Source organism: Pleurodeles waltl, chromosome 5 (genome assembly GCF_031143425.1).
Source record: "Pleurodeles waltl isolate 20211129_DDA chromosome 5, aPleWal1.hap1.20221129, whole genome shotgun sequence".
In the NCBI taxonomy this organism is placed as follows: domain Eukaryota; kingdom Metazoa; phylum Chordata; class Amphibia; order Caudata; family Salamandridae; genus Pleurodeles; species Pleurodeles waltl.
The window spans coordinates 1,508,109,440-1,508,136,609 of NC_090444.1; the positions used below are offsets into that span (position 1 = coordinate 1,508,109,440).

The 27,170-nt window shown below is 46.6% G+C and overlaps 1 protein-coding gene across 1 annotated transcript in view; it reads right to left on the reverse strand.

The window, feature by feature from the left end:
* Positions 1-27,170, reverse strand: part of LOC138296563 (glutathione S-transferase 3-like) — a 174,226-nt gene that overhangs the window by 40,894 nt on the left and 106,162 nt on the right. Inside the window, exons 5-6 of the mRNA XM_069235802.1 lie at positions 19,926-20,067; positions 16,823-16,954 (exon numbers count right to left, since the gene is read on the reverse strand). Coding sequence (XP_069091903.1) covers positions 16,823-16,954; positions 19,926-20,067 — 274 coding nt within the window. The remainder of the gene's footprint in view (positions 1-16,822; positions 16,955-19,925; positions 20,068-27,170) is intronic.

Here is a 27,170-nt window from a genome sequence, read left to right on the forward strand (position 1 = left end):
GAAGCTGCACATCAGCATAGGGAAACTCAGCCCAAGTTCTGGTGGTTGTGACCAGAACTGGTTAGTGAGGGTCTGTGGGTCTGCTGGGTGAGGGGAGATCTCCAGAGAGATTCAAGAACACTTACCTGGAGCTTGGAGCATCATCAACTATCTGGCCAGAGGACCCTGTGAGGAGAAGGAGACTACCTGGAGGGAGCAAGGTCCAGTTGTAATCCTACAAAGTGGATCACAGGAGCAGAGTGTAAAATTCGGCCCATTGGGACTGCCCACCGATCAGACCGTCCACCAGTATGCTTGGCTCCAATCTCTTGTATGCCAGGTGGGAGCCACAGTGAATCTTGGGGGCCGTTACCCTTGTGCAGTGCTTTGGTCAAGCTAGAGCTTTCGCTGTTGCAAAATAGGTTCCGCCCATTTAATACACCTTGATTTTTTTTGCTTTTTTGATCACTCGGTTTTGGACTTATTAATGAGGGTGAGTCTCACTACATATGCCTCACCCATGGTAATCACACAGCAAATTGACTTTATCTGTTTACAGCCAGTGTCCGCCTTTTATGATAAGGCCATTGTTATGCAACTAGTGTAAGGACTGCATGGCTGCATACACATGAACAGGTGTGTACACATTGGGGGCTACACATTTGAGACTCCTGTTGTGCACTGCCCGGTAACTACGCACATGTAGCTTTGTCCCTTGGGGGACTCTGCATGGTTACAAATTGACCTTTGTAATATTAGTGGCCACTCATAGGTAACGTCAGTATGATTTATAATTTTGTCTGCAGTGACACTTTTTCATAGATATAAGGGTAAATATGCCTTAGAGTGCAGTTTTGCTTCCCTGTGGCCTACAAAGCCCATCAAATTATAAAAAAAACATGTGCAACAAGATGGATTATACAAGACCCAAGAAGCTATAAGCACATTTTATGGATCTTCCAGAATTGTCATATTTCTTTATAGCTTAGCTCATGGTCAGAGCCCAGGCCTTTTGTTTCATTTCTCATATGTTACATTTCTCCCCAGAAGAATTAACAAAGACTGCCCCCACACAAAAGGAGTAATTAATAGTTCTTCCCTCTGCTCATGAGGAGAGGGTGGGAAGAAAATCTGCATCAGTTAATTACCTGTCACACGCTACCAGGGTTGAGAACAGACCAGGCCCACTGTGCAGAGGAGGAAGCACAGACAACTGGACCCAACACAGGAGAGGGTTCCTGTTAAAAGTTTAGGTGGGAAAGACCCTCACAGTGATATAAGCAAGGAGCTGTGATGAGGCCCCAAGAGCAGATGTGACCAGCGATTCCTGGATGACGCAATCTTCAACTGTACCAGCATGCTGTGCAGGAGGATTAGGACAGTGGTGGAGAGATGATGTGGCACTCTAGGATTGGTCAGGGGTGCCTGGCTTCTAGGACCTTTTAGACCCTGCCTCCCCCTTTTAAAAACCCTGAAGGATTGTTTTGTGCTGCTAGTGCTTTTTGCTGCTGGACTCCGGAACTACTACAAGCATAGACAACTGGAAGGAGAAACCTCCTGATGCCCAAAAGGACTCTGTCCCAGTTGACCCCAGGACCAGTGGATCTCACCAAGGACCAGTGAGAGTGGCCTCCTAACAACCCTTGAGGAGGATCAGTTGGGGAAAACATCTGGACTTCTGCACCCAGAGACAAAGTCAGGAGGCAAGCTGGGGCAGGGAACATATGGAACCAGCTCCACTCAAAGTACACCGCCTTGGGGGAGAGAAGGTCTGCCAAAACTGCTCCTGATGGCTAGAGCTCACCACCAGGAGTAACATGAGCTCAAGAACATCAAAATTTGCCCATTGAGCTCAAGTTATGGCCGTTTTGAGGTTGATGACCCTTAACCTCCCTCCCCCCGGGCAGCCGAGAGCATGGTGCTCTGCCGATTTTACTAAAATTACCCCAGGGGTGGGCCAGAGCCCGAGGGTGGGCGCGAGGAGTATTTTTCTATCTTTATCCCAGGCTCATTTCAACCCCTGAGGGAAGCCCATGGAGATCAAGGTTGTGGGATCACACCCTAGGCCCCAGATTACAGCACAGGGCTGAGAGTTTCCCCAAAGGCCGTGTCAGGGGGGTCAAAGGGCACACAAGAAGACTGACTCTTGATTGCAATGAGGATGTGTGGCAGAAGAACAGGCTGGCACCTGTGTAAGCCGGGGAAGGAGGCTGAGTGCGAGGGAACCGGTCAGGGAGCATGGGCTTCATGCCTCCACCACCCCCACCACTTCCACTGACCTTTAGGCACAGCTTAACTTGTAAAAAATAATGAGTGCCGGGGCTCTCGTCAGGAGGCCTCTGTAGGTTGCACCACCCATTGCCACTGCCACCGCTGCCATGACCATAAGATCTGGAGGCCGGTCTAATTGCTAACTTTCGAGTTCAAGCACTTATTTTCAATCCTAACCAGATAGACATGAATAAAGCTTAACATCTATTTTGGAGTTAGTTTTAATCACGTTGCTTTACACCCATTTTTGCACCACAGCACTTTGCACAGTCTGCTAGTCTCACCACCCAGTTGATCTCATAGGGTTAACTACCACACACTAAAACATCCTAGGAGCTCCTCCTGATCAGAGAAAGAGTTGTAGCCCACACAATGATCTGCTATCACGGTGTGAGGAGAATCCCTATGTTGAAGCATGCCACCCCTGGTGGGTGAGGCATTTCGTCTTTTAGAGGAATACTTTTGTGACATTCTAGGTCCCTAGCTTGCCTTTTGTTTTGTTCTTGTTGTGTGTAGTATTTATGATTTGAGAGTGAATACCCACTGGTCTTTAAATCTCTACTGTGCCTCCTTTTTTGCTATTTCAAATTAACCTTTGCTTTCAGGGTGTCCTAGGTAGGAGCAGGCACCCCCGGATAAAGAAGCTGCATGTCGTGAGGCCGCACAACGCCTCCAAGGGAGCGCTGCAGTAGCTGCTAATTATATATGCTTAGCTCCCAGAGGGCATGCCCCATAATGCCTTGCGGGGCACACCAAAGCACTGGGTTCGACTCACGTGGTGTCCCCTGGAGAGTTAGGACACACCAGCAAAAATAAAATGATGCTGGTGGGCAGCAGGAGTGCCACAACACCCCCTCTTCTTAAAATTGGAAACACTGATCCTCTGTCTCACAGGTCTTAAAATGCATGACCTGGGCGAGACTTTCCATCATTTTTTCAAAATCACTCCCAAGGCTGGAGTTTTGGCTCTAGAGCTGGGAATTCAGAGCACTTTTAGGGATGGTTCCATGGCTACATTTTTTGTGGCTTCCAAGTGTATAAGGTAGACATAGACACACGAATATGCAATTTAAAAATGCTTTATTGATGAAATAATAATGATAGTGATTCTTGATAATGTTGTGTTCTTTTCAAAATGCTTTACTGTTGTAATAATAGTGATAGTAATTCCTGATCACTGCTGATGATGCTTTATTGACATTACCCGTTGCATTTTCACTTGGTTTTTATTGATTAATACAGTTGGTTTTTATTGATTAATACAGTTACCCCTGAAATGTTGGTGTTTTTTTTATGTGGTTTGCTGGTTTTTTAATAGGGTGGACCTTTGACAAAGCATATAGCATTGTCTTATATGTTGTGATGACCATATATATATATATATATATTGGAAAAACAAATGTTAAGAAACTATAACTCGTTGTCCAAAGTTACTTTATGGCATGAGTTATAGTTTCTTCAGATAAGTAGAACTGTAAGAATAATTATAACTGCTGAATTCCTATGGTTTTGTATGGGTAAAACGTCAACCTAACTATAACATCCCTGTAACCTTTGTTTTTTTCAGTGAATTTCTATCGTTTTTTTAACGCACATATTAATATTTCTGTCCGATTGCGGCCAGCCATTCAGGGTCGTGTTTTGCCAAGATCCAAGGAGAATCCGCAGATCGACCAAAAAAAAAGGAAAAAGATTTTCCCATGAGGTGTCATTAAGGGACTCCCTCCATGTGTCCTATGCGGTCAGGATACCTGTATCCTGACCCCTTATATGATTTTACACTGCCTTCCCCAGTCCCCCCAAGAGCTACCTTTCTGCCAAATTTGGTGTAATTCTGTCCAGTGGTTCTGGCGTTATTGCTGTTCAAACTCCCTATGGAAAAATGCATGGGGAAAAAAGCATTTTGAGATCGCCCCTTTTTTTCATCCCCGCTTGACAGATCACCCCAAAGGTTTCCAGACAGATGCTGAATTGAGCGTCGTATTTTCTTTGAAAATTTCATGAAGATTCATCAAACAGCACCAAAGTTATTAGCAAAACAAAAAACGCTTTTTCAATAGAAGCTAGGTCTTAACTATAACTACCTACTGGCAACTGCCAGGAGGTAATTTTATATATATATACATATCAGCAAGCAGATGGGGACTGACTACTAGAGTGGACACTGGTGCCCGAGCAGATGGTGCTAGAACACAGACCTTATATAGAGTTGGTTATTATTTATTGTGCACTGTATTTTCTTTTGTGTGGGGGTGTAAATACCACTTTTTATTAAAGCAACAATTTGGCTGGACATTGATATATTGAGGTTGCTGACATACAATACGTTAAGTTGTAGGCCTGCGTTTACTCTACACCTACCTCTTCCCTGCAAGGCCTTGGATTGCTTGACTGGCACTACCATTGAGAATAGAGTGAGGATGGATACTAGGCCCAGTTACTCAGAGCCCATTGTAGGCCTCGCCCCAGGACATCAGGAATAAAAGGCCTCAACCACCATGGTTGGGCCCAGCAGCTCCTGCTTGCCCTATCACTCTCTGAAAGGGGGTCTGACAAATGGTATCCACCAAGGAGACTACCCATTAACAATCTACTGCCCCAGGACCCACTGAAAAGGCCTCAGGTCCACCTTCAAGCTTTATGTTGTCCATCTTTAAAACATTGGAAGTGCTCAGAAACAGAATCAATTAAGTTATTAAGTTAGGAAGTGCTATAAAAACACCCTGACAGGGCCATCAACAAAGTGCTGTATTCCTACGTATCCAAATACTACAAATCCACTGCCACCACTATATGTGGTTGAGAGGGTGGGCTTTAACCATGGTACTTATGGACTTGATATTTAATAATATATTTACAACCTTACTGTATCTTGCTGGCAATAAACACTATATTCAAGATCTATGCAACCCCTAACACTGTAGCATTTACCTTAAAAGGGCAGTCAATGGGCCTCCTCATTAGAACCACTCTTGCCTAAATTGTTGTGTTGTGAGGTGGCTAAAATCTTGAGGGTGGTTTAAATATGACCCAGACTACTCCCAGAGTAAGGGGCAGGAGGATTCCCAAGTCACTTCTGAGAAACAGGGGGTATTTCTAGTGGATAGTGGCCCATGTACCCCATTTCCAACCCCGCTGCTGTGAGTGCTCCCAGTTAGGACACGAACAGGGGGACTCTGTCTGTCCAAAGAAAGGGATCTCTACAAGGGGGAAGGGACAATGTTGCCTTAGGGGGAGGTAGCCCCCGGGGGCATGCCATAGATCATGCCATGATCTCCCTCAGTTGGGAGATAGGCTCAGAGGGTGAGACTGTGATGCCTGAGGGTGGGAGTCATCACTTCCACTAGGTGAAAGTGAATGGGATCCTTGTCACTGCTTTGAGGGGCACCGGGGCAGGCCAGAACATGATTGTGGAGCAGTACATCAGCCACTCAGGTCCACAGGCAGGAGTTTTTCTGCCCTAAGGCCCTGGTATCCCTGTTGTGGGGTGGGGTAGGGAGGTGACTCAGAGCAGGCTCATAGTTAGTTCCTAGAAACCCACGGACTGCAATCTGGGGAATGAATTGCCCCCAGTGTCAGGAAAACAGAGCTGTGACTGCCGAGGGTGCCCTGACAGTTCAGATTTCTGAGGGTACCACTGGAGGTTATGGGAGCCCAAATGTAAGAGCAGGGTGAGGGAGGACTCACCACCGTCCGCTGTTCAGCCTCAGGGCGCTGATTTTGGGCTGAGTGACCAGTCTCAGGCTACCACCCCTGAACTGGATGGAGGTAGAGTGGAAGTAGGGTGCCTAACACTCTGGGCTGTTGCCCCACCCACTCTGAGAAACCTCAGAAGTCAAGAATCCTCAGGGGCCCACAGGCAACTCCTTGCCAGCCCCAAAGCTGGGAGAGAGAACTACCCAATATCCCCGCTTAGAGTCTCTACCTGGCAGTAGATGGTCCAGGGCCTGGCTCCTGAATCTGGCAGCTGTCAGTATCCTCTATTGGTTGCTGTCTCAATGGGCGTAATTTCCCTTGGGCTGGGGACAGAAGCCTGATCCAAGGGCTGGAATGCACCACATCACTTTGTTGGCCATGGTGGTACTGTCTGAATACTGGATTGCAAGTTAAGTTTGGGCGCTGCACAGATAGGGTCCACAAGGGAGGAGAAGGGATCTCCATGGGTCAGTTTAGTGGCTCAGAAGAGTGCAGACAGAGGGATCAAACTGAATGGAGAAGGGCGTAGAACTGACATGTGTCCCTGAAGTAGGAGGTTAATGTCCACGTTCTAAAAACCTAAGCAGGGAAGCACATCAAGGTATTGATTAGTCTACCTTGGCTTTTGTCTGGAGGGGGGCATGTTTGGCATGGCTCTCCTTGCAGGGTCACCCAAAACATTTTGCCTTTACCCTCCACTTTTTGCTGAATTATTTTTTGCTGTCCTTAGGACCTGTGCACTTTACCACTGCTAACGAGTGCTAAATTGCTTGTGCTCTCTCCTTAAAATGTAGTAGAATTGGCTTATACCCAATTGGCACATTTATTTTACTTGCAAGTCCCTAGTAAAGTAGCACTACATGTGCCCAGGGCCTGAAAATTAAATGCCTGCAGCATTGATTGTGCCACCCACTTAAGTAGTCATTTAAACATGTACCAGACCTGTTATTGCAGTCTGTGTGTGTGCAGTTTTATATTTCTATTTCAACCTGGCAAAGTGAACTTTTTGCACGTCCCAAACCATCCTTTAATACTTATAGGTCACCCCTATGGTAGGCCCTGGGCCCTGGTCAATCCAAAGGGCAGGAAGCAATGTACCTAAAAGGTAGGGCATGTGCTTTTAAGTTTGACGTATCCTGGTAGTAAAAAAATCTTAAACTCGTTTTGCACTACCGCAAGGCCTACCTCTCCCAAAGGATAACATTTGAGGTGCCTTATTACATTCTATAAGTGTAATTTCCAAACGGGAATAGGAACCCAGTTATGTTTGGTGTCTCTGAAATTCTAATTAAAATCCTAACTTATGGTGAGGTTGTATTTTAAATTACAACTATGAAAATGCCACTTTTATAAAGCTGGCATTTTCTTGTCTTAACTGTTTAGAGACTGGTGGCTATCTTTGGTCATGTGCCTGGGTGAAGCTGACAGCTGGGCATTGTGTATTGCTCCCAGACAGCCACACACAATGGGGAGCTTAGGTGTGTCTGGATGAGCCATCATTGGCAGGATGGTTTGGAAGAGCTGGGCACAGCCCCACTTACATCTGACACTCACACTTGAATAAACTGTGTCCTGACTCCACGCATAAGGCTGCACCCCCCCTGAAGTTAGTCTGTAGCCACTACTGGGAAAACATGATGCATGGGAACTGCAAAGGGAAGCATCTAGAAGCTTCTCCCCCCACTTCAAAGGCACAACTGAGTATAAATACTGGACTTTGGACACCAACTTTTCAGTACACTGCTGTGATGCTGTGGGACGTCCACTCTGCTGGCTGCAGTCTGCTGGATTACCGACTAGATGTGTTGTTGCTTTGCTGTGCTGTGCTGACCTACATCTCTTGAAACCAGAACCCCAGAGTCACTTGTAGGGCTAGTTGGCAAGCCTTCTGACTTGGGCCTCAAGGACAGAAGACTCCAACAACCTTGCACCTAGGCTCTCTATCTGTGAGTCTGCGCTGCCAAGTGGTGCCACCTCAGTACTGGACCCTTGGAAGTGGGCCTAAGGTGCTTTGTCAGCCTCTGTGGATCCAGCGGAACCTTCGCATCTCCTCTGCTGTGTGGAGCAAAGCTGAGCAGAACCGACGCACCTCCACTGCTGTGTGGATTAGAACCATCGCAAAGACTTGTGTTGCGTTCGGAACCGCCATTCTGTGGTGCATCCTTGGCCCAGGCTCTCACCTCTCTCTTCAACGGCAGCCTTGATGTCAATGCTGGACTCCACAACGCAGCCTCACAGCTCCTTAGAACCAATACATCGCCCCAAATTTGCTACCCATCCCTGACTTCTGACGTCGCATTGCAAGCCCTTGTTGACAGGACAGGACCACAGCCTCGCTGCATCTCTCAGCTGACACATCTCTTTGGCTGCCCATCTTTGACATGGATCCTCAAAATGCTGCACAAACCAGGAATGAAGATACATCATTCAGCGGGCCAAACTGGGCCCCTGTAGCCAGCATGCGATCAATCACGGTCGGCCTGAACTTGTGACTTTGTCCCAGTCCAGCATGACCAGATGAAGCGCCTTTGGTGCTATTTTAACTAAATCGAAAATCTCCTGTTCTACTGATTGGATTTTTGTTGTTCTGGTCTTGTTTTATTTATTTAAAAATGCTCTATTTTCTAGCTCTGATGTGGGCTCCTTTTGTGGTGTGTTTTCACTGTGTTACTGAAGTTTTGCACAAATTCTTTACTCGTTGCCTGTGAGTTAAACCTAAATGCCCTATCACAAGCTAACCCGAGGGTTGAGCACAGGTTAATTTAGAGTTTGCTTGTGACTTCACCCTGAAACGAATTGTGGTTGCTGCTTGAGAAGGGTTTCACCCCCTCAACCAGTAAGTCAATGTCTTACATCCTCCTCTGTCTCTTTCTTTATTCTGATGACAGGATAGCTCAGTTAGTTAAACACTCATGGATGACATCTGTTCCGTTTACGAATTAGAATCCTGTCAAAGAGAACTCAGCTTCTAATCCTTCTGAGGTCAGCAATGTGATTAATATTGTTTTGGGTAATAGTACCACCTGTTATTTACAACCTGTAGAAATGGCGGAAGAGTCGTGTGAAGGGCCATATTTAAAACACAAGTTACTTTAGTTTGTGGTTGGACATGGTCACTGTGGGACCCACAGTAAGCTATGTCAAAGTGCCAGGGCCTATTTTCACCAACCAAACATGCATATTTACAGAACATGTAGTGGGACTGCTAGTCACTGTGGTGAATTTACAGCTTACAATAACTAACTGCAACGGTTTTGACTGCACAATTGCAGTGAATACAAGATCTACTCTATTCCCACCACCATTTTGAATGCAGAATAAATGGCAAAACCTATGATGACCTCTTAATAAACCACAATCAAATCATCCTATTACCCAGACCACCAGATCCGGTTAAAGGTGTTCACCAGTTTCCTGGCACAAGCAGTGGCCATATACTCATTAAATACAGATCAACTGGTTATGCTTGGGGATTTCAATTTATGCCAAGATACAGATGTTCAAATAATTTGCGAGACCTTCACAGCCTTTAGTTTACTATCGTCTAAGAAATGGATACCCTTATAAATATACAGAACCCGTTCCAATAGTGTGGACTGGGACTGATCATAAACTGTTGTTGTTTGTATTATATTCTAGTCATCCAAAGAAAAAACACAGAAACGGAGGAGGCAAAACAAGAATCTGGAAAAAAACAAGACGTCGGGGAATGGAAGGCATGTTTGCAAAGCACTATGGCAGTTTTTAACCATTCCGGTCCAGCACAAAGTTCAAAAATGATGGATGAATGGCTCACGTAATCTCTAGAACAAACTATAGCAATAAAATCGAAAAAATGTGACAGGAAGAAACCCTTGGCTCCACGGTATAACGAAAAGCACTGGACTGCCTAAAAATTATACAACAAAATAGAGAGAATCTGGCGAAACACAGAAACGGAAGTGAATAAACAAAATTATAAAAATCAATGAAGACAGTAGAAAAAGATGGTAAAAAACTATGAAGCAGAATATTAACATGAGCAGATTTCTAATTCTAAATATTCAGTAAAAGAGGTCTTTAAAATGTATAAAAGTCTGGGTCAACCGGAAGCAGCAACAAGTTGCCTATCCTCCTCACAATACTTATGTTATAAGTAAGTTAATTTATTTCAGGATGAGATTACTAAACTCTAAAATCGCCTATTCCAGGATACCATCAGAACCAACGAAGGTCCTATGGACGCATTAGACCTGTTTTGACCAGTTATTCAGTTACCATTTGAAGAACACTCTCATAAAATCTGGACTAAGCTTAAGTCATCTTCATCCCCAGATCCTTGCCTAGTCTGTCACCTAAATAACATACATAAAACTATGATCCCTGTTTTATCAGAAGTCTGCAACTCACGCCGTAGGTTGATATAATCCCCCCATCCTGGAAGGAAGCTGTGGCTACACCAGCAATACAACTAAACTATCGCTGGACTCCAGATGATGTACAATTACCGTACTATCTCTCTGCTTCTAATGATAGGCAAAATCACCAAATCAGTTTCAAATAAACAATTGTGTGCATTTTTCGAGAATAATCATCTCCTACATCTGGCTCTGGGGGCTTTAGACGGTGCCTCAGTATGGAGTCAGGATTAACTAAGGTCACAAATGATATTTGCAAAATCCTGGATATCAAAGGTACAGCTGCTCTTATACTCCACGACCTGCCAGCTGCGTTTGACTCCATTTTGCATTCCAAACTAGAAGAGTGGCTTTCAGGACTGGGGGGTATCAGGGATCACTTTGAAATGCATTACAGAGTGCACCCAAACCATACTTCTAGCATATCATCACTACCCTGCACAAACCTTCACTGTGGGTTTTTTACAAAGCTCCACGTTGAGCTACATGTTGTTCGGTATCTATCTTACCTCCCCCCGTGAGACTTATTGATGCATGTGGTTTTAGATTTTTGCATGTGCAGATGACACACAGCTTACTATAAAACTGAATGATGACCCTCAGCTATTATCGAATTGTATGACAGAACTCAGACTGGATGATGAAAAACTCACTTACACTCAACGTGGAAAAAATAGCAGTGGTGATTCATGTTAAGGGTTCTTACGGACCCAGCAATGGTGGTCAGCCAAACTGAGACCTCTTCCAGCTCCGGTACCAATAGCAAAAAAATCTGGGAGCCATGTTTGACTCCGATCTGTCTTTGAAACCACACCTAAATGTATTAGTGACCACATGCCTGAGGTTACTAAGGACTATCCAAAACATTTTGGTCTGCTTCCACTCACATCTAAAATAACCATTATTTGTGCTTTCATGATTTCATGCTAGGACTATGGTAATTTTTCATTTTTAGGCCTCCCTGTAGGAAAGTACCATCTTGCCTGGCATGTTACCCCCATATTTCACTGTATATATGTTGTTTTAGTTGTATGTGTCACTGGGACCCTGCCAGCCAGGGCCCCAGTGCTCATAAGTGTGCCCTGTATGTGTTCCCTGTGTGATGACTAACTGTCTCACTGAGGCTCTGCTAACCAGAACCTCAGTGGTTATGCTCTCTCTTTGCTTTCCAAATTGTCACTAACAGGCTAGTGACCAATTTCACCAATTCACTTTGGCATACTGGAACACCCTTATAATTCCCTAGTATATGGTACTGAGGTACCATATGCTAGGGAGGTTCCAGGAGATCCCTATGGGCTGCAGCATTTCTTTTGCCACCCATAGGGGACTCTGACAATTCTTACACAGGCCTGCCACTGCAGCCTGAGTGAAATAACGTCCACGTTATTTCACAGCCATTTACCACTGCACTTAAGTAACTTATAAGTCACCTATATGTCTAACCTGTACCTGGTAAAGGTTGGGTGGTAAGTTACTTAGTGTGTGGGCACCCTGGCACTAGCCAAGGTGCCCCCACATCGTTCAGGGCAAATTCCCCGGACTTTGTGAGTGCAGGGACATCATTACACACGTGCACTGTACATAGGTCACTACCTATGTACAGCGTCACAATGGTAACTCCGAACATGGCCATGTAACATGTCTAAGATCATGGAATTGTCACCCCAATGCCATTTTGGCATTGGGGAGACAATTCCATGATCCCCCGAGTCTCTAGCACAGACCCGGGTACTGCCAAACTACCTTTCCTGGGGTTTCACTGCAGCTGCTGCTGCTGCCAACCCCTCAGACAGGTTTCTGCCCTCCTGGGGTCCAGCCAGGCTTGGCCCAGGAAGGCAGAACAAAGGACTTCCTCAGAGAGAGGGTGTTACACCCTCTCCCTTTGGAAAAAGGTGTCAGGGCTGGGGAGGAGTAGCCTCCCCAGCCTCTGGAAATGCTTTGATGGGCACAGATGGTGCCCATCTCTGCATAGCCAGTCTACACCGGTTCAGGGATCCCCCAGCCCTGCTCTGGCGTGACACTGGACAAAGGAAAGGGGAGTGACCACTCCCCTGACCTGCACCTCCCAGGGGAGGTGCCCAGAGCTCCTCCAGTGTGCTCCAGACCTCTGCCATCTTGGAAAAAGAGGTGCTGCTGGCACACTGGACTGCTCTGAGTGGCCAGTGCCAGCAGGTGACGTCAGAGACCCCTTCTGATAGGCTCTTACCTGTGTTGCTAGACTATCCTTCTTCCTAGGTAGCCAAACCTCCTTTTCTGGCTATTTAGGGTCACTGCTTTGGGGATCTCACCAGATAATGAATGCCAGAGCTCACCAGAGTTCCTCTGCATCTCCCTCTTCACCTTCTGCCAAGGAATCGACCGCTGACTGCTCAGGACGCCTGCAAAACTGCAACAAAGTAGCAAGACGACTACTGCAACCTTGTATCGCTGATCCTGCCGCCTTCTCGACTGTTTTCCTGGTGGTGCATGCTGTGGAGGTAGTCTGCCTCCTCTCTGCACTAGAAGCTTTGAAGAAATCTCCCGTGGGCCGACGGAATCCTCCCCCTGCAACCGCAGGCACCAAAAGAACTGCATCACTGGTCCTCTGGGTCCCCTCTCAGCACAACAAGCATGGTCCCTGGAACTCAGCAACTCTGTCCAAGTGACTCCCACAGTCCAGTGACTCTTCAGTCCAAGTTTGGTGGAGGTAAGTCCTTGCCTCCCCACGCTAGACTGCATTGCTGGGTACCGCGTGATTTGCAGCTACTCCGGCTCCTGTGCACTCTTCCAGGATTTCCTTTGTGCACAGCCAAGCCTGGGTCCCCGACACTCTAACCTGCAGTGCACAACCTCCTGAGTTGTCCTCCGGCGTCGTGGGATCTCCTTGTGTGACTTTGGGTGAGCTCCAGTTCACTCTTCTTCGTAGTGCCTGTTCTGGCACTTCTGCGGGTGCTGCCTGCTTCTGTGAGGGCTCCCTATCTTGCTGGGCACTCCCTCTGTCTCCTCACGCAATTGGCGACATCCTGGTCCCTCCTGGGCCACAGCAGCATCCAAAAACCCTAACCGCGACACTTGCAGCTAGCAAGGCTTGTTTGCGGTCTTTCTGCATGGGAACACCTCTGCAAGCTTCTTCACGACGTGCGACATCCATCCTCCAAAGGGGAAGTTCCTAGTCCTCTTCGTTCTTGCAGAATCCACAGCTTCTACCATCCGTTGGCAGCTTCTTTGCACCCTCAGCTGGCATTTCCTGGGCATCTGCCCAATCTCGACTTTGCCGCGACTCTTGGACTTGGTCCCCTTGTTCCACAGGTACTCTCACCAGGAAATCCACCTTTGTTGCATTGCTGGTGTTGGTCTTCCTTGCAGAATTCCCCTATCACGACTTCTGTGCTCTCTGGGGAATATAGGTGCACTTTACACCTACTTTTCAGGGTCTTGGGGTGGGCTATTTTTCTAACCCTCACTGTTTTCTTACAGCCCCAGCGACTCTCTACAAGCTCACATAGGTTTGGGGTCCATTCGTGGTTCGCATTCCACTTCTGGAGTATATGGTTTGTGTTGCCCCTGTACCTATGTACTCCTATTGCAAACTACTGTAACTTTACATTGCTTGCATTACTTCCTTTTGCTGTTACTGCATATTTTTGGTATTGTGTACATATATCTTGTGTATATTTGCTATCCTCATACTGAGGGTACTCACTGAGATCCTTTTGGCATATTGTCATAAAAATAAAGTACCTTTATTTTTAGTATATCTGTGTATTGTGTTTTCTTATGATATTGTGCATATGGCACCAGTGGTATAGTAGGAGCTTTGCATGTCTCCTAGTTCAGCCTAAGCTGCTCAGCTATAGCTACCTTCTATCAGCCTAAGCTGCTAGAAACACCTCTTCTCTCCTAATAAGGGATAACTAGTCCTGGTACAGAGTGTAAGTACCCCTTGGTACCCACTACAAGCCAGGCCAGCCTCCTACACTCCCGAAATGTATCACTCAGAAACTCCAAGTAGTCCAAAATATAGCAGGTAGCTTAGGTTTAGGTTTAAGTCAAAGAACATCATTTTCCATCCTCTAAGGCAAAATCCACTGTCTTTCAATTGGAAACATAAGTATGTGTGGGGCTCTTTGCTTATGCCACAAATCAATTCATAAAAGCAAAAAGAACAGATGATGGACGGAATGCTGAACAATGCAAACATTCACTCCCAGTCACAAAGATCTGGGTTTAATCCATTATTTTTTTGCCCACCACACCACCCCAGTTTGGATCCAGCCATTTGCAAATCAGTCTTGACCCTGTTCCCCATGGGAACAGTCCAGCCCGAACTGCCAAGCAAGGTCCTCCCTAAACCAGAAACATGCATCCTAGGACAAGTTTCATGGTATCACCCTTCATCAGCCAGGCTAGCTTGAATCTAATAGTGCCGTGAGCTAGGGACCCACGTCTGGGCATACTCTTCCCACGTAGGGCAACAAAAGCAAAAAGAACAGATGATGGATGGAATGCTGAACAATGCAAACATTCACCCCCAGTCACAAAGATCTGGGTTTAATTCATTATTTCTTTGCCCATCACGCCACCCCAGTTTGGCTCCTGCCATATGCAAATCAGTCTTGACCCTGTTCACCATGGGAACAGGCCAGCCCAAACTGCCAAGCCAGGTCCACCTGATTCATGGTCAAAAGAAGGATGATTCTATGACATCACTGTTCATCCAATACATACTTTCCAGAGCACTCAAATCGTCCTTCCAACATCATCTCATCATTCTAACATTTAGGAAAGAAAGAAAGGAAGGGATCATGTACTCGTTGTCATCCTGAGGGCTCGGTACAAGATGTCAATCTCTTTAGATCACAATCTGATTTTTTCAGGTTTAACAAACAACAGACATCATACCTGTTTGATCTCAATTTGTAGATTATAAGATATACATATTCTTTACTACCAGGCCTTCTTCTCTTTGCTAATGAATTAAAGTGTCTACAACACCGGGATACCCGTTTGAGGTCTTAATTTGCGCCATGCAAAATCTACAAATCTAAAAATCTAATATTTTGCATGAAACACAGAGATGATTGGAGGGAAGTATAAGTCTGACTTGAAGGCCTCTTTCCAAGCCAGCACTCAGTGGGACTCCTACTGCAAGTACACACTCACTCTCAGCTGACTCCCAGGTTCGTGAAGATTGATGAATTTGCTGGAGGAGTAGCTCAGGGCTATCTTACTGCTTCCACTGCACAAGGAAGAAGGCTGCTATGGCCTCTATGGGGCCTCAAGGAAGAACCGTAAATAATTTTGTGTAAAGACCAGTATGAAAACCTGAGCAACACTCTCCTCTGTGCTTGCTCGTTCACCCTTTGCCTCTTTTACATTAAGGAGCGTGTATATAAGGCACGCAGTTACCTACAATAATATTATTTGCATCAGTGCACAATTTTTCCTACATACTGCAGGCAAATTGTAAATCTCTTCCTCTTTGGTTACTCACCTCACTCGCTATTTCTCCTTATTGTTATTATCTTAGGTTAACTAGCACTTTTATAGCTCGCAATTGCTGATGGTGTTGCTTGTATTTGCCAAACTATCTGGAGGGTTGCAGGTGGATGTTTTTGGAAGAGTCTGTGGTTCTGGTGTGTTCTATATGGAGAACTTTGGATATGTCGTTTGAGGTCCAAGCACATGGTCTCATATACCATAGTGAATTTGTCATGGCCTGTATGCATGAAAATATAATTGCGATATGTGAGCTAGAATACAGTATGCTTCATGCGGGCTTGTTCTATGTATCGCATTAATGAATCAGAGCATGGTGTGGCCAACGGGTGGACTAGCTTGTGGTGCTGGTGTAGCATATTGTGCAGTAGATTACTGTGTTTGTGAGACTGGCCAGGGCTGTCTTGTGGCGGGTTAAGGATAATGCAGGGTGTAAAGCTTGTAGAGCCAACATTTGTCTCTCTTTCTCTCAGCCCATCTCACCAGGTGCAATATATTCTTTGCAGTCCTGAAATTACTTAAACATAGGCCAAGCGTGGTGTGATTGAATGCAACTTTCTCTAAGCTGACATTCTAAGTCAGCTTAAAGCAGCAACAGGTTGCTCCATTTATCATGCTCTAAATATATATGGTCACCTAAATATGACTCATGCTCCCCACAGTTATCATGATAGGATAAAGGCACCACAAATAAGCCAGCAGTTTACTGCAAGTCCAATTCGTGGTGATACATGTGAAAAATGGTATAGTTCCTACAGGAATTCTCATTGATAACTTGGGCAATGATACCCTGCTAGAACCATAGGATCATGGAGTCTGAGCACAGGTCTGTCTACATGTTCAAATTCAGAAGACGAATTTTACAAAGAAAGGTCCGGGGGCTGTAGTGCTAGAGCATGAGATGTTCAGCGATGGGGCCTAAAATGTACTAAGAGTTACCACAAGCCTGGCTTCATGTTCAAAATATTTAGGGCAAATAAATTGTTTCATCTAATTACCTGAAGATTTGGAAATTCTGAAAGTATAGTTGCATCGATTTCCTCGATCATTAAAATAGCTTCGAGCAGGTGAACATCAGCCCAACTGAGTCGATCGCCAACAAGAAAATATTTGCAGTGTGTTTGTAAAACCTGTAGAATAGAGAATAATATTTGCACACTTCAGAAAATGTTGGGGTTGTGTCATGCAGACATACAGCGAAAGAAGCTGTCCGTAGTTTAGCATTATCATCTTTCATGATGTTTTGTCCTCTGGACACATTTAAAGTGTTCCTTTAGACTGATTCCACCAATGCCTGTCTCCCGCACAGGACTGTGCCGTTCTACATAAGACACATAGGGCCTGATTCTAACTTTGGAGGACGGTGTTAAACCGTCCCAAAAGTGGCGGATGTACCACCTACCGTATTACGAGTTCCATAGGATATAATGGACTCGTAATACGGTAGGTGGTATATCCGCCACTTTTGGGACGGTTTAACACCGTCCTCCAAAGTTAGAATCAGGCCCATAATCTAAACCCTGTCCTTACCTGATTTAAGGCCAAAATGGATAAGGCCAGAATTTCTCCCTCAAGAAGCTATGGTAGATGAAAAAGGCATCTCTAGAGCTAAATATTTCCCTTCTCTCCGAGACTGAAGAGGAATATGGGAGTCAATCACACCTACACTCATTCAAAGTGTTGTGCCTAGCTCATAAGCACATAGTACAATCACCATTCTAGCCAATACAACATATTTCACTTCTGGGGCTAGAAGATGGTCCCTATTCCTATATTCAGAGCAGCCAGTTAGAGAGTTAAACTATTTTCAGCTCAAGGAACACTTACAGTTTTCCTAAACATTGTTCTTGTTCATCATGTTTTTTTGCAGAGCACTTCTCTTTTCATAAGAAATTAAACTGTGAATGAATGCCGTCCCCTTTTCCATTATATCAGGAACAGATCATCAGTTCTAGCTGGACAGCCTGCTCGAATAGCTGATGGTCTATTCAGCTTACAGGATGAGCTGAACCGGACTTCTGAACTGAGCACTGTGTTGGCTGCTGGCAGCGGTGCAGCACAGAACTGTGGGGGCACAACCTTTTTATTTACAATATAATGATCTAGGCTGCCTGCTGAATTATAGATGTCCTGATCTCCAGAATGTGGACCTGTATTTATCCTACATCTATCTAGAGAGGCTGCACAAAAGGTTACTATGTTGGAGATTTACGATATTGCAGGTTCCTCCATGTAGCCAATTCCACGACACTTCACTTCCTTACTGATCCCATCACCAGGGCACCCCATTCATTTCACTGAGATAGCACCAGTTCTGCAAGTGGATTCTAAAAATACAGGTAGAATCACACTTCTTCACCACCTCTCTCTTGTTCCTTCTTCCTCTTTAACTCGTTGTTTTGTGCATTTACCTGACACATATTTGGCACCTGAAAAAGTCACTGCCTTATGAACTCCACCTTCCTATCATAGACAATTCAACCGGAGCTCAGACTAGCACAGTAGTTATGATTTGTGTGCAATCTGTTAGAGCAGGAACAGATGAACCTTCTCAACTCCCCTAGGCCCATCCACAGCAGGATATGGGAACGAACTCTTGATGTTCCATGTTCCCCATTCACCATTGATTGATGCACACTCTCGCAAATGATGTTATAGCAACACAATTGGACCTTTCTTGGTACAAGAGTGCTTGTCATCAACATTGCGTCTGCATGTTGTTTCTAAGGGTAATAAATGGGCAGAACATCTTGCGCAGTCAAAAACATTATATTTATGAAACTTCTAAAAGTATTGGTTCTTTCAATCCTCCCCTTGTATCTTACAGAAGATCATATTCATGGACCCGACTTTTAAGTATCTTGCACACCTAATTCACATAAAGTGTGCAAAAAAGTGTACTTTATGAAAGCAAAATCTCATTTGTAATTCATATAGTTATGCAAGCATGGGATTTTATACATATATACATATTTGCACGCAACAGAATTTCGCCCAGCATGTGGAATTTAACTGTTTTCAAATCTGGTAGAAGAGGCCTTGGTCGCCCGTGCACAGATCCACCTTGAAAAGTGATAAGCATCCTCAAATTTAAATTTAAGACCATACACTAATAATGAGTGAATATCCTTCTTCAACCAATTCTGAACAATAAGTCCCTGGCAAGCTTTGTCCTGATCTAAAGGCAGTTTTCTAACAAGGAATTTCCAAGCAACAGAATATTTCCATCCCCTGTATATTAGTGGAAGGAGGCATCTTTAAACGACAGGCTTCTTTAAAAGTATCTTACCATTGTAAAACAGGAAATTTGGTGAATGGTTTCACTAGGCCTCAGACCATCAGAGACAGTAAAAATCATTTAGCCAACATGGCAAGGATGCATGGCTGAGTAGAGAGCCACAATTTTGACCTGTACCCTGGACACATTTATTCATCAGTGTTAATCTAGAGCCTCATTTATGGTCTCCGAAAACATATTAAACGTATTGTAGCATAATTGCCACAAATTTAACATTTTCAAACATTTCAGTTATTGCAGTATTACCATAGCGATGAAATGTGTTCAAGTCACACTGCAACAAGGAATACCTATGGCCACTATAAGCAGCTAAAAGCTGGAGATAGATATTCTGTACAAAAATGTGATTAATCTCTGGTAAATTAGATGTACTGATGGTATCCACCATTCCTGTAGGGTAAGGCCTAAATAAGTGGTAATACAGCAGAACATCATAACATGATTACCATGTCGTCTGATTACCCTTGCTTCATCACTCCTCTCCAAATGAGGGCCTGAGTGTTCTTACCAGCATTACATAACTAGTTTGAATTTTAGTAGCGGGGAGTGTTTGATTGAAGATGATGCGACTGTGTACTTCTGGTTTAGGTCGCCCTGCAAAAAAATAAGCTTGATGCTGTCTCTTAAAATCATTCCTCCACTGTGATCTGTCTCCATACCAGCATATGCTATTTTCCTGCCTAAATCTTGAGAAAATTTAGTTAATATATTTCAGGATATGGAATGCATTTTGCATTGTGCTCCAGAGGTTTTGTTTTTTGTTTTGTGATTAAAGTGTAATTTTATAGTGAAGTGTCCCATACCTTTTCATAAGCTGGGAAATATCTGGACGTGGCCCGCTGAATGATGAAATCAAGGCTCTTCTTCTTGTCATCAGGTGGCAAAAAGAATGACATAATCATAAGCGTCATCAGATCCCCGGTACCGTCTACATACATGTCAATGCTGAAACAAAACCACAACACCACATACTGTTACCAAGGCTTGAAAATTCTGATTTCTAAAACCAGGCTGAAATTTTACTCAAAGGAGACTTGCACATGCTCCTTTTAATGTGACTGCTCTAAGGGACTACCTGCATGTCTTCACAAGAGGCTAAACGCAGTTGGAGTCTACATCCTGGTTTTGAGCATGTCTGAGGAAAGTGAATGTGGTCTCTAGTGATCTAAAAACACATCATGAAGGCTAGCATTAGTAGTTTCACCATATGTGATGATTTAATTCTTCATAGAATGATGTCATATTCTATGAGTGATAATGTTGGAGGAGCAGGTTAAGTTGGAGGAGTTCGATTTGGCTTACAAGAGTGACTCCCTCTTCTTGGTTTATCTAGGAGATTGCAGTCATTTATGCGATTTTTCATTATCAAGTATCTAACCACTGAGAAAATGAGGGGGCTGACTAAGAGTGGCTGATCTTAATGATGTTAGATTTCTTGAAGCCAGTCAGGTTTTACTATATATATATATATATATATATATATATATATATATATATATATATATACACACACACTTTAAAAAAATATATATATTTTTATTAAAAAATCGCTGTTTTACATTATGCCACTCCATTTATGGTAACATCTTGTTCTTAACACACCCATCTTTTAAAAGATACATATTTATACTAAGCGTTACAGATGTTTTGTGTCATGACTTATTGCCCATTTTGACCTTCTCTTGGTCTTTGTTCATCTTCAGATCAAGTGTTCTGTCTCTCCTGTTTCAAAGGGTCTTATGTTTTATAGTTCTGTGTTACCCTTTTCCTTTTTTGTATGTTCGCGTAACAGCCTTAACTCAATCTAAAACTATATATAAACATGCTGGCTTCATGTGGGTGGGTCTCGGGTTAGCTGGGGGAAGTCTCCCACTGGGCACTACATTATGTGGGGGGTAACTGACTGTTCTCTCTCATTCTCCTTTGGTACCTAGATGACAGTTCGTGGCTAGCTCTGCCCTGTCCCATTTGCCTGAGTACGGCCAGTTAGTGTACTCGCCAGTGTCCATTTCTAATGTCGGGGGCTTTCCCTGAGGGGTGCTTCTATTGGGTGCGTTGGTTGTCTCATCCTTATCCCCATTCAGGGCCCTATTCCCACTGATACCACATTGGGAGCCATTGGTCCCTTCATCAGATCATCCCAACTCGTCACCAAGTCCTCCCATTCTGGGGCGATGGGAGTTTGACGGATGCCTCTGGCTTCCTCAGCCTTCAGGACCTGCAACTCAGCCCTAGTCCATCTCGCAACGTCATCTTTCCACTCACCTAGTGAGGGGTGGCTAGGGGCTTTCCAGCCCCTTGTGATCAGTCTTCTATAGAGGGCCAGGGCCAGATCCAGGAAGCGACCCCTGACTTTCCCTCGTGGGGTGCTATTTTTGAGGCCCAGCAAACATATAGCGGGGTTAACGGCAGTACCGTGCCAAATAAACTTGACATGACCGCTATCATCGCCTTCCAGCCAACCTGTAACACCGAGCATCTCCACACCATATGGTCAAAGTCAGCATCTTCCCTGCTACATCTGGGGCACACCCTAGGGGTCCCCCCATATATAAGGAACACTCGGCGAGGAGTGAGGTACGTCCTATGTAAGTAGTTATATTGAATGTATCGTAAGCGGGTGTTACGTGAAATCGCCCGGGGATAAGCCAGAGCCCTGCTCCACTCTGCCTCTGACAGACCACGCCCGACCGTGCTCTCCCACCTCTCCCTCAAGGAATGCAGGGGATCCAATGCAGCTTCAATCTGGGCCCGATATATCTCAGCAATCAAATGGGGTTCTTCACCTGATGTCAACAGGAGATGCAACACTCTGTGGACCGTGGGTTCTACGTTGATCGTATCCCAGTGGTCTTTCAGAGTATGCACCATCTTCCCAAAGAGTAAGAATTGACCCTGGGGAACCCCCACTCCTATTAGGTCAGTGAAACTCCTCAGCACCCCTTCCGTGAAAAGCTCTTCCACCGTCCCCATCCCGCTTTCGTCCACGGTCCCAATCCCTGGCCCCTCGGTCTCATCCCTCTCAGATCCACAGCTAGGACCGACATCGGCAGCGCCGGGGAGTAGGGCGGGCCCACTCCGACCCTTCTCATGCATCCCTTCCAGCATGTCATGACAACATTAGTCACTAGGTTGTCTCCTAAGGGGACAATCTTCCTTCCTGCCATTCGTGCTACTATTTGAGCTGTGTCCAACATACCGCGGGAAGTAAACAAATCCAGCTGCCCCCTGCCCACCATCCAGCCTGATATCCATTGTAGTTGGGACTCCAGATAATATGCCTCGAAGTCAGGAGCCCCCAGTCCACCCATGTGCGTCGGCCTGCATATGGTCGACAGTGCCGTGCGTCTGTGACCGTCGTCCCATATTAGCTCCCGGAGCAAAGCGTTCAACTCACGAAACCACGCCGGAGGAATCCATAACGGTAAGTTTGCGAAGTAATAAAGGAGGCGGGGAAGCATAATCATTTTAGACAACGCTACTCTGGCCATTATTGGTAACTTCAGTGAACACCAGAACCTGATCGAAGATCGCAGGGAGCGGAGTGTCCCTCCCAGGTTGCCGTCCCAGAGGTCACCCAGTTCATGGAATATTTGAATGTCCAAATATTTAAAGGTCCGAGGGTCCCAGTTCACATCCCTCGGGCATGTTTCAGGGCGCACACGGTCTGGTAGTATGGGATTTGCTTTGATTAAGGCAAAGCCCTGACAACACCCCAAAGTCCTCCAGAATCCTCAGAGCCCACGGGATACCACTGATTCCATCTCTCAGATAAATAAGTATATCATCAGCATATAGGGAGATAATATGCTCAGTTGGACCCTATTCAATTCCTTTACCTACACCCTCCCGTCGCATCTGGGCCGCTAGCGGCTCAATTGCCAAAGCAAATAGCAGTGGGGGCAGGTGACATCCCTGTCTGGTTCCCCGATATACTGGGTATGTGTTAGATATGGTTTTGCCCGTCTTTACCCTTGCTAGCGGGGATGAGTATAACAGATCCACCCATTTTACCCAACCGTCTCCTAGTCCCATTTTCAATATCATGGCACTAAGGTAGTCCCACCTAATCGAGTCGAAGGCCTTCTCGAAATCCATTGCAAGCAAAACCCCCGCTGGGGGCTTCTCCTCATCTGGCATATGTAAGATAGTGAAAATTCGCCTTAAGTTCAGTGAGGTGCTAGGGCCAGGGACAAAACCGTTCTGGTCCGTGTGCACAAGTGTGTTCATAAGGGGGAGCAACCTACTGGCCATGACCTTACTAAGGATCTTAAAGTCGCTGTTCAGCATCGATAAGGGACGAAAGTCAGCCACCGGTGCCTCCCTGTTATTTGTCTTGGGGAGCGGGACCACCAAGGCCTCCCGAAGCGTGCACGGCAGCTCCCCCAGACGCAAAGCCTCCGTATACATTTCCGCTAGCTGGGGAACCAATAGTGACTTGTATTTTTTATAAAAGTCCATGGGGAGGCCGTCTGTACCAGGAGTCTTCCCGGGAGCCAATTGCGATATGGCCTCACATATCTCCTCCGCTGTCACAGAGCCCCCCAGGCTATCCCTCTCTTCTGGGTTTAGACTTGGGAGTGGGATCTGCCGCAGGAAGCAGTCAAAGGCTTCCCCTCCCTGATTGTCAGGTTTCCTATACAGGTGTGTATAATATTCTGTAAATGCATCATTAATAGGGCCTGGACTGAGTCTACGAAATCCCTCCTTATCCTGTACACTCGCGATGGGCTCGCCACCCCCACCCGGGCGCACCAGCCATGCCAGCAGTTTCCCTGATCTACCTTCCTCTGAATGTAATGATGCTAAATATTTTTGCATGCTATGACATCTAAGCTGCTCCTCAATCCGGGAGTGTTCTCTACGGGCACGGTTGTATTCCTCGTTCCCCTGAGCTTCAGGTCCCTGTCTCAACTCCCCTTCATGTATTTCCTTCTCTAATGCAGACAGTTCCCTTTCATGCGTGCGCCTCACCCCCACCGACTGACCCATACAGAAGCCCCTCGTCACCACCTTAAGTGTTTCCCATTCTGTAGCCCTGGATGGGGTAGATCCACCATTGGTCTCGATATGCTCTGCTAGGTGGCATCGAAGGGCGTCTCTACACGCTTGATCCTCCAGTGCTGCCGGAGACAGTCTCCATGACGGTATGGGGGGCCTGTCCTCCGAGACCCTCAGTTTCAGCAGCAAGGGATTATGGTCCGACAATGTGCGGCCCAGATACTCAGAATGGGTTATGTTATGCGCAAGGCCCGCCGTGCAAGTCACTCTATCAATTCTAGTGTGCAGCCGGTGGAGGCCCGAATAATACGAGTAGTCTCTGTCTTTTGGGTGTTGCTCCCGCCAGACATCCACTAGCTCCCAGGTGCCCAGCCATTCGCTTAGTTTTTTGGCTATTCTAGTTGACGCTGCCCCCTGCAACGGTGGGGTAGACCTATCCATAGTTATGTCCAATATTACATTAAAGTCTCCTCCTATTAGTAATTCTCCTGTGCACTGGCGGGTAAGGTGGCTCGATTACCTAGTCAGGAAGGGGATCTGGTCCTGGTTGGGGGCATAAATGCAGCTTATAACTATCAGGGTACCGTGTAGCCTCCCCTCCAATATCACAAATCTACCTTTCCGGTCTATGTTGGAAGAGTCAATTATTAGGGGGACCCCAGCCCTGACCCATATCATTACACCTCTTGCATAAGCTGAGTACTCCGTGGCAAACACCTGCCCCCTCCACCTGCGTCTCAGTTTCTCCACCTCCCCCGCTACTAAGTGGGTCTCCTGCAGCATTGCCACCTGCACCCCCCTTCTTTTTAAATAGGAGAGGATTCTATGTCTTTTAGCCGGGGTACCCATCCCCCTAACATTCCATGTTAAGAGACTATAGTCCGCCATTTTAGTATAATAGTCTGATAGTAGTGCTCTTGGTTCACCCAGGCCTCTGACTTACCCCTTCCCATGTTCTGTTCATTGCTACAACCGGTCGTCGCCGCCCACCTTGCCAACTTAACTTGCAACTGTAAACCCCAACTCCCACTCCCCAGGGCGCCTTCCAAACTGCAGGTAGCCCAGAAAACTATGCAACAGTGCAACTTGTTCAAACATATAACTGCAGTTCTCGCCAGCCTGAATGGACAGGCGAAGCTCTGGGGTGGGGGGTGGCCAAGTCCGGAGGGGCCTCTCGTTCACCCGTTGTACCATATCACCGGGCCCTCCCGCAGTAGGATTATCCAAGTTCGTCGGCCGTTTGTGGTGTCACGCTGGGAGCGAGCACGGAGCAACCCGAGTCCCCGGCCGAGGACACCACTGTATCATCCGACTCCTCGCCTGAACCCTCTGGGGGGGACACTCCTCCACTCACACGGGCCGCCGCCTCCAGGGCCGCCCTCTTGCCTCTTTCTTTTTGTGTTTGCGTTGGCGCCATCTGCGGGAGATCTCTGGGCCTCCGCGCCCTTGGGGCCCAGCGAGCCCGACTCCCAGACAGGCCCCCATCCGCAGGTTGCCCCTTTTGGGACCCGTGTTTTTTAGAGCCATTGCCATGCTTCTTCCGGGGACTGATGGAAAGTGGTCTTCCCTTCCATTATCACTCTCAACCTGGCTGGGTACAACAGCGAGTACTGGATCCCTTCTTCTCTTAAGGCCCTTTTGACTGATAAAAAATAAGTTTGCTTGTTCTGCACATCCAATGTATAGTCTGGGAATAGCGTCACCTCTCCGTTCGCAACTTTAAACGGGCCTATCTCTCTGGCCTTCTGTATGAAGATGTCTCTGTCTCTGTAATGCAGCAATTTGGCAATCACTACATGGGGTGGTCTACCGGGGCAAGAGGCCTTGATGGCATTCAATGTGCGCACTCCAGCGTGTAGAAGGGGGTCAGGCACCCGGGTGCAACCGTTGTGCTGAACCATTTCTCCAGAAACTCCACCATGTTGTCTCCTTCGACCCCTTCGGGGAGGCCCACTACACGCACATTGTTCCTCCTGTTTCTCCCCTCCGCGTCCTCGGCTCTTTGTTCAAGCCGTGCCACTCTGTTAGCAAGGGAAGTCACCTTGGCCCCCAGATCTTCCTGTTTCGGCCCAATGACCGCCAACACTGATTCTGTTTCTTTGACTCTGTCCACCAGTTTATGGTGGTCTGCTCTCAGTAGGCCCACCTCAACCGCTACTTGGTTGATGTTGTGTTGTAGTGTTGTCTTTGTGTCTTCTATCGCAACTAGTATTTTGTCCAGGGTATCCTGTACGTTGACCTGTGAGCGGCCTTGTACCTCCATTTCTGTATGCCCTGATGTTGTCGCGGGGTCCATGGTTTTTTACACTTGTGTCGGCCCTTGGGGGGCATTGGTCGAAGAAGCCGGGGGGGGGGGGTCACGCCCCCAGTGTGCAAGTTCGAGATTTATCGTGAGCTCTCCTTCTCCTGTAGGCCCGCACCTTAGTCACCACATGCCAGGCCACAATCCCCGGGCGGACACCGGGCAGGCCCACCGAGACCACACCAGCTATCTCCAGCTTTCAGCTGCAAAGCCGGGGGGTTCTGTGTTGTCAGTCCGTGGTTAACATCTACTCACTTCCACCCTGGACTTCACGAACGTTCCTCTGTGCGCCTCGCCCCCAGAGTCACGACTCACCAGTTCCACCACGGCTTCACAGGGTTGCCCCCTCAGGGGCTCAAGGGCTCCCCCCCCGGCCCGCCCCAGTCCGGTGATGTGTCGCAAGTCCCAGGCCAGTCCCACTCTCTCGCCGGGGCGCGTTCGCCTCCTCAGAGTTCGCGCTGCGGTGTTAGCTGCTTATTTAGGCGAACTCTGTCATCAACCGAGTTTTGGGCCCACTAGATGCCCATCTGCGGTGCCACTTACTTCAAGAGTCGCACGTGTTCACAGGCTCAAGGGGCGACCAGTTGGTTGCTAATGAGAAGCAGCCTGCCACTTGCTTCCTCCACAGGGCGCTCCCCCCCGGCTGCCAGTTCCGTCGGCCACCTTGCTTCCTCTGTGGCTTGGGCACTCCAGGTGGTTGGCTCTATCTTAGTGCCAGGATCTTCACTGTTCGGCAGGACCGCAG